Below are 8,975 nucleotides of genomic sequence, written 5' to 3' on the forward strand. Positions count from 1 at the left end.
GTTGTGATACATATATTGGTATACTTATAGATTCCTCAAGTCTTACTTGTGTTATGGATGTCGCTATCATTTTATTTTGAAACACGTGAGCGGAAGTCGTGTATTTGTATTGGCTCTGACTTTGGCGCTAGTGAATCAACGTGTTGGCTACATTGCGTTGCACTGATGCTGCGCTTGCTGTGTGGATTCAGCCTCCTCCATCCTTGCTACAGCGGCGGTAGAAGCGTCCTACTTACTACCCAGAAACCGCACCTCACGGCAGGGACTCAGTGACGAAGCACCGCCCGCTTAATAGCCGCCCCGCCCGGCGTATGGACAGTCCGGCACAATGACAGAGGATTTGTGGGTGCCTCTGTCGTATACCAACAACAACAGGTCGCATGGATAATCCCACTTCAGCCCTGTCGTATCATCTCCTGTTTAGGATGATTAGAGCGCCGCTGCCGGCTTGATGTGGCCGGAGAGCAGAGCGGGAGCGGGGCTTCTCGTCCTGGACATCGACTGAGAGATAAAACGGCGTGGAGCAGGTGTGTAAAATCGTGTTGACTTTACCCACTGCACATGCACAAATGAGAAAAAGCGACGTGCATGCAGGTAACTTGCACGGATTTTGGCTGTCCCACATCTCACTCGGTGTACCCTACATTCAGATAAGAAGGAACCAAAATGGTCAAGCTTGTTGTGAAATCTCATAATTATATAAGGTCAGTGATGTGACATTTGGCGTCGTTAGAAGGGAGATTGGTGCGATCACGCACTAATGCCCTGAACACGATAGTCCATTCAGAAATTGCCAGAAGTGCCTCAAATAGAGAGGCCATTTGGAGTATTTCCTGCAGCACTTAGACTGCTCTGCTCTGATCAGTGCAAATCTAATCTTTATGCTTTAGAGGGAGTTCAGGTCCCGAAACATCAGTTGAGCTCTTCATTACTCATCGTGGTTATCTAGGGTATAGCCCACCCACCCACCTTCAGATAAACTTATCCCGGCCCAATTTGTTCTTTTTTGGGTGCTAAGTCCCACTTAACTCATGTTTTGGGACTCTCTGGTCACAAGTTGCTAGCCACAGAATGGGAGCAGGTCCCTGGTCACACTAAAAGTCTGCCTTCTCCTCCTGCTCGTCTTCCTCTAAATGCTTGCAGTTTGATAAAGAAAGTAAACTAAATCTGCATTTTACCTCATCAGCCTACTATCACCCAAGGTGGCAGCATCATGACAAGACAAACATGATGCTGGTGAAATTTAATAGCCAGGTCTATTTTTGAAGCCATTACATAATTCCTTCTTCCCCCTCCATGCCCTGTTTTAGGGAAGGTATGAAAGCAGGCAGAAGTTCAGCCCAGCAAAGTCAGACGGTTCAAAGAGGTAGAGAGCGATGGAGTAAAGAAAGAGTGGAGTTCATGGGTGAATAATGATTAAAAATACAGGAGGGACGGGGTGTCTGCAGGTTACTCATGCACTGCTTGGCTGGTGTTGCCGGGGAAAGCCTCACTGTAATGCTGGAACAGTTTTTTTTAAGAAGAGCGCAGAGCAGACGGGCTGAAAGGAGACGAGCCAGCGATTTATAGCTAATAGATATATAGTACTTCAAGAGTCCACCACTTCCAGGTATGACACGGGATTCACCGGCACAAGAGGACACTTGAGTGGATTGATCGTCCACTTTATGTTATTTTTCTCTCCTTTAAATCGATTACAGGATATAGGCTGTTTGCTAATTTACAGCTGAGTGATAATCTTAGGACTGATTGGAAACTCTGGTTTTGTGTTAAGAAATCTGTGTGCGTTATTGGAGGTGCTGCTCTATCTGAGCCGGGTCTGAATTGAGCATGATCCTAATCCATTATCTTTAGTGATATTCCAACCACTAATCTGTGTCTGAGGGGTGCGTTTGCTCTAATCTGCCTGGCTGGTAATGTAATCTGACTAAAAGAAGCACTTTCTCTCTCTCTCTCTCTCTCTGACTCCCAGGTGTAGTGTGGCTGGAGGGCTTAGCAAGATGGAAATAGATGCCCTTTTTCGCTACTATTTCCAGCACCCGTGGTCCCGTCTCATTGTGGCGTACCTCGTCACCTTTTTTAACTTCCTAATTTTCGCCGAGGACCCCATCTCTCACAGTCAGACAGAGGCCCATATGATTGTGGTGGGGAACTGTTTCTCTTTCCTCTTCAACAAGTACCCAGGCCTCGGGTGGAACATCCTGAAAGTAATTGGCTGGATACTGGCCATTATCACTGGCCTGTTAGCCGGGAAGTTTATATTTCACCGCCAGCTCTTTGGTAAGTCATGCACACAATAATGCAGTGGAATGTGCAGAGTAATGGCTTTTCTGTCTGAGGGAACTCCCCCCACCACTCCCATTGATGTCCTTGTTGTTGCTATTCATCGGGGAGAAGCACGTTTATACTCCTGCTCTGCTTTTTTTTTGTCAATGGGAACGTAATTAAAGAGATTGTTAATTATTTTCTTTGTTGAAATCGCTGCTGATTCATCTTTTCATTGCGGCAACTAGATGTACACTGAAATTCTATATGAGGACTTGCATTCCTTCAACAGATTTGTGACTAGAGGTATTTAGAAATGTCTCAGTAGAAAAAGTGCAGATGGAAATAATATTAGAAGATTACCTCAGAGACTTAACGTTGGACTCACAAGCACACTCCTGTATTCATGGCAGACACCCAAGCAATAAACAAAATTTCCCTTATTTCTTCCTCTAATTATTCCAAAATATAAAATGAAGAGTGTCTGCTAAAGTTTGTGTATGCAGTGATCTTTTTGTATGTGTTTCTTTATACATTGCTGTGCAATAGTCCTGAGCTTTCTCTCGTTTTAATGTATTTTTGCTGTTGAGGAGCCAGATGTTCTTGTAATGTTTTTTTTAACCTGCTCTTGAGAAATATTTCTCCAGGCTTTCTGAAGGTCTGTGAAAGTTTTTCTTTGGACATTCGTTTGCTTTTTTATTTTAATTTTCAGTCCTCATAGCTGACCACTTTCAAATGCTTTTTGTTGTTGGTTTGTTAAGTGACTTAACAGGATGATTTATAGGTCAGTGTTATGTATTTACACATAACAGACAATTTAGCAACTTCTACATTTTAAACTGTATTTATTATGTGTTTATACTTTTATATTTATTTATTTTAGCTTGATAGGCATACAATTTATGTACCAATAAGGTGATTCCCATTAGGGCTGGGCCATATTATACCGTTCACGGTAATACCGGTATAATGTTAGGCAGCGATAGGAAAATGACATATCGCGATAGAATGGGAGTAAAACGCGCATGCGCAGTGCCTTTGTTTTCATACGCACATGGCCGATTGTTGAGTGAAACAGATGAACCAGAATTGGTTTGTAAAAATGGTGCAACTTCAGTGATGTGGAACTGGTTTGGTGTTTGTCCGTCAGATACACAACAAAGCACATTTTTTTGCAGAACATGCAAGCGGCCGTTGTTATTGTCATATTTGTCGGACTAAGATGCTCTTAAATCTGGGAGTAATCTGGGTCCTAAACTCCCTAATCTTCAGGTCAAACAACACTGCAGCATCACTGAGAGTTAAAAACTGTCTAAATTCTTTCATCTTTAATAAAACGATCAGCATTGCTGCTTTACCAGGTGTAACTATAAAGTTTAACTTCCAGGCATCCATGAAAACAAAAGTTATTACATTTAACGGAGTTAGAAGTTAGCAGGAAGCTAGCGGAAGTTAGCTCGCTAGTTTCGCTAGTTACCTAAGCATGATATAGCATGTTCTGACTGAGAGATTTCTGAAAAAAAAAATCAAACGTACAGCTCTGCTATCACTTCCAACATAAATGAAGACAGGAAACTAAACAGCAGTGACGTTTGTAGGGTTACTGAAGTTGGGCTAGCTGGTATATAATGATGTGCTACGTGATCGCTAGCGACACAGCTATGTTAGCATAACATAAACAGTGAAGCTGGAGGACGAACACTAACACTTTTCCACTTATAAAAGTTAACGTGAAGGTTCTTCATGGTTAGAGACAAATGCAATCGCATGGCAGGATGCTGTAAACGGACCAAACTTCAGTCAGGAGAACAACTGAGATAATCCATCCACAATACCAGGTTAGTCATTAATATACTGCAGCAACATGGGAATAGAGCAGCTGCCAGAGAATTCAACATTAATGAATCAATGGTACAGAAGTGGAGGAAGCAAGAAGAATGAGTTTAATAAAGTTTGATTTATCTGACTGCTTTGTTTCACTTAATGTGCCTTATAATCCCGTGCACCTTATGGTCCGAAAAATGCGTACTGCACACTGCAGTTTAATGTTGCAAAGCACCTCTTTTTAACTTCAGTGGATATTATACATGGTTATGCTCAGGATATGTCAGCCCATTTCTACTGGAAATGCCTTTTGGTTAAACTTTCAGCAAGGAATTTGCATTTGCACTGTTACATTTTTATAAAGCTTTAATGTACATAAAAACCAGCTGCTCTCACACCTCTTTGATACATTTCCTCTTCTTTTTCACCAACCTGGCTTTTTTTTTCTTCATCTGTTCGTATGACACTTGTATCACTCTGTTGCTCGCTCGGCTTCCTCCTAGTCACTCTCCTTTACTGTGACTCCATTGTCATCCTCCCTTCACTTTTATGAACTGCGCAGTGCTTCCAGTTGAACTCACGCGTTTCATTTCCTGCTCACTTCACAAGTCACTTAGTGCCGGATATTATTGGGCACCCTGGTTTATCTTCTTGGATGAACCGTTACTGACTATAATTAGACGGCACAGAGTGGTGGCAGGTGCTCGAAGTGATCATCTTCTCTGAACATAAATAGAAAACTGAGAGTCCATGATGACATGACAGTTTCAGCAAATGCAGAGTCCTTCCTATAAGATGGGAAGTGGAGCAAGTGGGGAGTTATTAGATCTAGTAATAGCAAAATTGTCTCTTCACTTGCAATCACTGAATAAATTGGAGGGTTTTTATACTTAGAGTCTAACGTTTTTTTTCTTTCTTTTGGGTCAGGACTCCATTACTAGACTGAGAAAATAAAAAGGTAATTTGATATGATTTAAATAAATGTTTGTCTGAAATAGAACATGTAATATTTATTCATTGCAAAATATAAAATATCATATATAGTATATAATACATATAATAATTGCATTTTTAAAGCCTTAACAAAAGGCCTTAACATGATGCGTAAATTTACATATTTTGGATTTTCTGGGCTCATCTATCATTGGTGGGTATAAATGCCCATATCTAAATAAATGCAAGTTTTGTTATAGGAAGTTGGGTTGCTGCAACTACTTCTTGATCAGCCACAGTGATGTGTTCACGGTGAAAAGATAAAAGAATGGATTTTCATTTGGTTTAAGATGATAAAACTAGCTAGCTTATTGCTCAGAGGTTCTAAATTATAGCTTAGTGTCACTGTGCGCTTGCGTGTATAGACCATCAACAATGTGGCAAATTAAACCCCTTTCAGACGTGTGTACTCACTAGGCTGTGAAATGAACACTGATCACTACAACCTCATACACACTTTCAGTACAACAAGTCTGAACTGCATGGAGTTGCATTAACGAATAGACACCCATCAAGAGTACTGACTAATTGACTCACATAGGCAATGCGTACATGTGTGAGACATGAGACTGTAGAGCACCTACCCAAGAAGTGGCACTTTAGTCCCTACTCTGATCATCACATTAGGGTTAAGATGAAATATTTCTTTCTTTGTTTTGTTTTTTTCACGGTTTCATTTTCATCTTCTGGGGTATTGCTTGTTGTTGTCTGTCTGTCTGTCTCTCTCTCTCTATATATATATCTATTGTACCAGTATCCAGTATCGGTTGACTTGAGGTGTTTTATGTTGTAAGGTAAAGACCCTGCATTATTACATATCACAAACCCTATGAGCAAGCACTTGGTGACAATGGGAAGGAAAAACTCCCTTTTAACAGGAAGAACACTCAGGCAGAACCAGGGGCTGCCATCTGCTGCGATCGGTGACAAAAGACATGCTGTGAGAGAGAGCCAGAGTTTAAAAATAACTAATGATTAAATGCAACAAAAGGGTCCAGTGTCACCTGATGCAACCCTAACTATAAGCTTTATCAAAAAGGGAAAATTTAAGCCTAATCTTAAAAGTAGAGAGGGCGTCTGTCTCTGGAATCCAAACTGGGAGCTGGTCCCACAGTAGAGAGGCCTGATAGCTGAAGAGTCTTCCAGCCATTCACTTCTGTATGCAAAATCTCATTGCTTTTTCTTTCTTGTTTAATTTCTATTAATCTAAATATCAGTACAACAATTTCAATTTCAAAACATTGTAAAAAGGAGGTTTTAAAATTAATTGTAAATGTGTTCTTTAGGTCCATCTGCAGTACTTATATTGTCCACCAGATTAATAAAGGAAAAAATTTAAAGGGTCTATTCATCCTTCTATCTAACCACATGACCAGTTTGGTCGGGATTAGGAATGGAGGATAAAGTAAATTGTCCTGATTTTTGTTCATCTGTATTAAGAAAATCCTTGTGAGTTAGAGAAATACCCACTGGCTCTCATCACCAGAGAGTGCCTTCACTTTAACAGACTGGCAAAGCCAGCGTGTTACATTTACTGGATGTAACGGAGGTTAAGTGTCAGACTGCTCCCCAAAACGGCAGATTTTAAAATGCCCGCTGCCATTTCATTACAGTCGGGTTAATCAATTTTATTCATTGTGCATTTGGCACTCCGAAAGCATTTCCAACGTTCATACAAGACTTCAGTCAGAAAATGTTTAGCAGTTCTAACTTCTTCATCGGAACGAAGTTGCTTTTTAAAAAGTAAGTTTTGTGATATTTTGTTCCCAAACTATTACATGTTTATGCTACAGTATTTTCTTGGTCTGTGATTTTAGTTTGTTATTGGACGATTGCTAAGCAGCATGATGGCGACACAATATGTCCCGCACAATCAGGTGGCTACAGGCAGCATGATGATGGAAAAGAACCTACAGGGGACTCGGGTGTATCTGTTTGCATACAAATAAATCCACTATATAACTATTTTCATAATTCACATAGTGCTCAAACTGGGATTTGTACATCATTTTAAAATCACATTGACACAAAAAAATTTTCCAGTTCTGGAGTGTTGTGGAAGCTCCAGACTCTTGGTGTGTTACACCACCAGCAATTTGTCAGTTGCATGATTCATAATGGCAATGTACAGTAGGTGTGCATGTAGTTCAGTCAGTTTTATGTCAGGTTTTACACTAGGGCCCGGTGGATCTGTATCGGGGTCAATGCAATTGCATTAGCTCTAAGGTATGTAGGAGAGGAGTGCAGCTCATTCATAGCCAGGTGCAACTAATGCACTTCAACAAGCTTCTGAACAGATGGTTTGGACTTCTGTGTGCGGGCGTGTGTGTCTGTAAGTGTGAGAGAGCAGCGATATTTTGCAAGCACATGCACGGATGTGTGTTTGTGCGTGTGTCTGAGTGAGGCTGAGAGTTGGAGAGGCGAGATATGCCATGCACAACATTTCAGTGGAGCGGTTATGCAATCACAAACACAGGTAGAGCATAAGAGAAGCACTACAGAAGCAGGCCCACAATAAAATCAATCATCCATTATAAGTCTGCCACACAGGCCCACATGGCCCACTTACTGCTCATCGTGATATCCCCCACTAACATTGTGCAGATATGACTCTATTGTCTCTTCTATCCTCTGATATGTAGGGAGCCAGTGGGAATGCTTCTGGGTAGGAACACAATCCATGCAAAGGTCTGAGCATCTTAAAAAAAAAAAGCACTTTGGAGTGGCACACTGAAAGTTTTTTTTGTTTTTTTGTTTTTTCCTGTATCCACATTTAGAAGAGGGTGTCTTCTTGTTCCCTTGAACCAGAGCTAAAGTTCTGACACTGTTTGCAGTTTCATGCCTAACTTTATAGAAATGTGTCTCAGGCCTGGAAGCTGACATCGGTTTTGAAAGGTGACACATCCCCTGCATCATTTATAATTTATCATGGCCTAGAAAATGTTTTGCTGTGAATTGCACCCACAGCCTTCCTCTTTTTGTGCGGTATTTGTCACAATATATATAGTATGTCCCCTCTCAGAAACTCACAGTTTTTAATCCAGTTGCTGCATAACACTTTATTTGAACTAGTTTTCATTCGTGTTGCTATACGGGTTAGGCATGGGTGCACCGCAGTGTTTCCACAGTGAATAAACGCTCTTTGATGAGTGACTTGTGTGATTTTTAAGTTGACATTTGAGGCTCAAGGAACAACCTATCCTGCTCCATTCAGCCTCTCAAGGCTATGTTTGCTCTCTAATCGAGTGGGTGCTAGCCAATGACTTCTGGTCATTCAAGGCAAGACTGGCTGTCATTACACATTTGTATGAAATCTTGGGTCATACTGGGTTCTCTGGGTTTCATGTCAATGAGTTCCTAATGAAATAATTGTTAGAGCCAGACCCAGTGTTCCAAGTCTCAGTCACGCAAAGCCACGTAACTATATGGGTATAGCTATTATAAATGCCGATACCGATATATGGCTAAATTGCTAATATTAGCCTGTCAGTCGGGCTCTAATAAGTGTGTTACAGGTGAAATAATGTGAAGAAGGAAGATTGTTTTTAAAAAGTACAGCTAAAATGTAACATTTAGTTTAGGTTAGTATAAATGCAGCCGTCTATTTTGTCAATTTTGACTTTGCAGAAAATGACACTGCCCATCTCTTTAATGCTGCCTCAGTGACCATATTAGCATAAAATATTCACCTATTTCTCTCTGAGGCTTTGTGAATTCCAAAAGGCAAAGTGAAGGGTAATGTTAATTCATGTGGAGCACTGTCCTAACTGGATTAGATCCTACTTTGCATGTTATTACAGACACTTACATTCAATCAAGCTATGACTTCTCTTATCCACCTGAATGAGTCATTTAAGGCTCCAGATATTGTGAATAGTAAGTAATGTGAGAGT

General features: G+C 40.8%; 1 protein-coding gene across 1 annotated transcript in view; it reads left to right on the forward strand.

The window, feature by feature from the left end:
- Window positions 1-121: 121 nt before the first annotated feature.
- The window catches only part of tmem117 (transmembrane protein 117), a 54,174-nt gene continuing 45,320 nt past the window's right edge, over window positions 122-8,975 (forward strand). The window contains exons 1-2 of the mRNA XM_013909543.1: window positions 122-527; window positions 1,973-2,280. Coding sequence (XP_013764997.1) covers window positions 2,001-2,280 — 280 coding nt within the window. The 5' untranslated portion in view covers window positions 122-527; window positions 1,973-2,000. The remainder of the gene's footprint in view (window positions 528-1,972; window positions 2,281-8,975) is intronic.

The sequence above is a fragment of the Pundamilia nyererei genome, unplaced genomic scaffold (assembly GCF_000239375.1).
Source record: "Pundamilia nyererei isolate P.nyererei 1_Seehausen unplaced genomic scaffold, PunNye1.0 scaffold00027, whole genome shotgun sequence".
In the NCBI taxonomy this organism is placed as follows: domain Eukaryota; kingdom Metazoa; phylum Chordata; class Actinopteri; order Cichliformes; family Cichlidae; genus Pundamilia; species Pundamilia nyererei.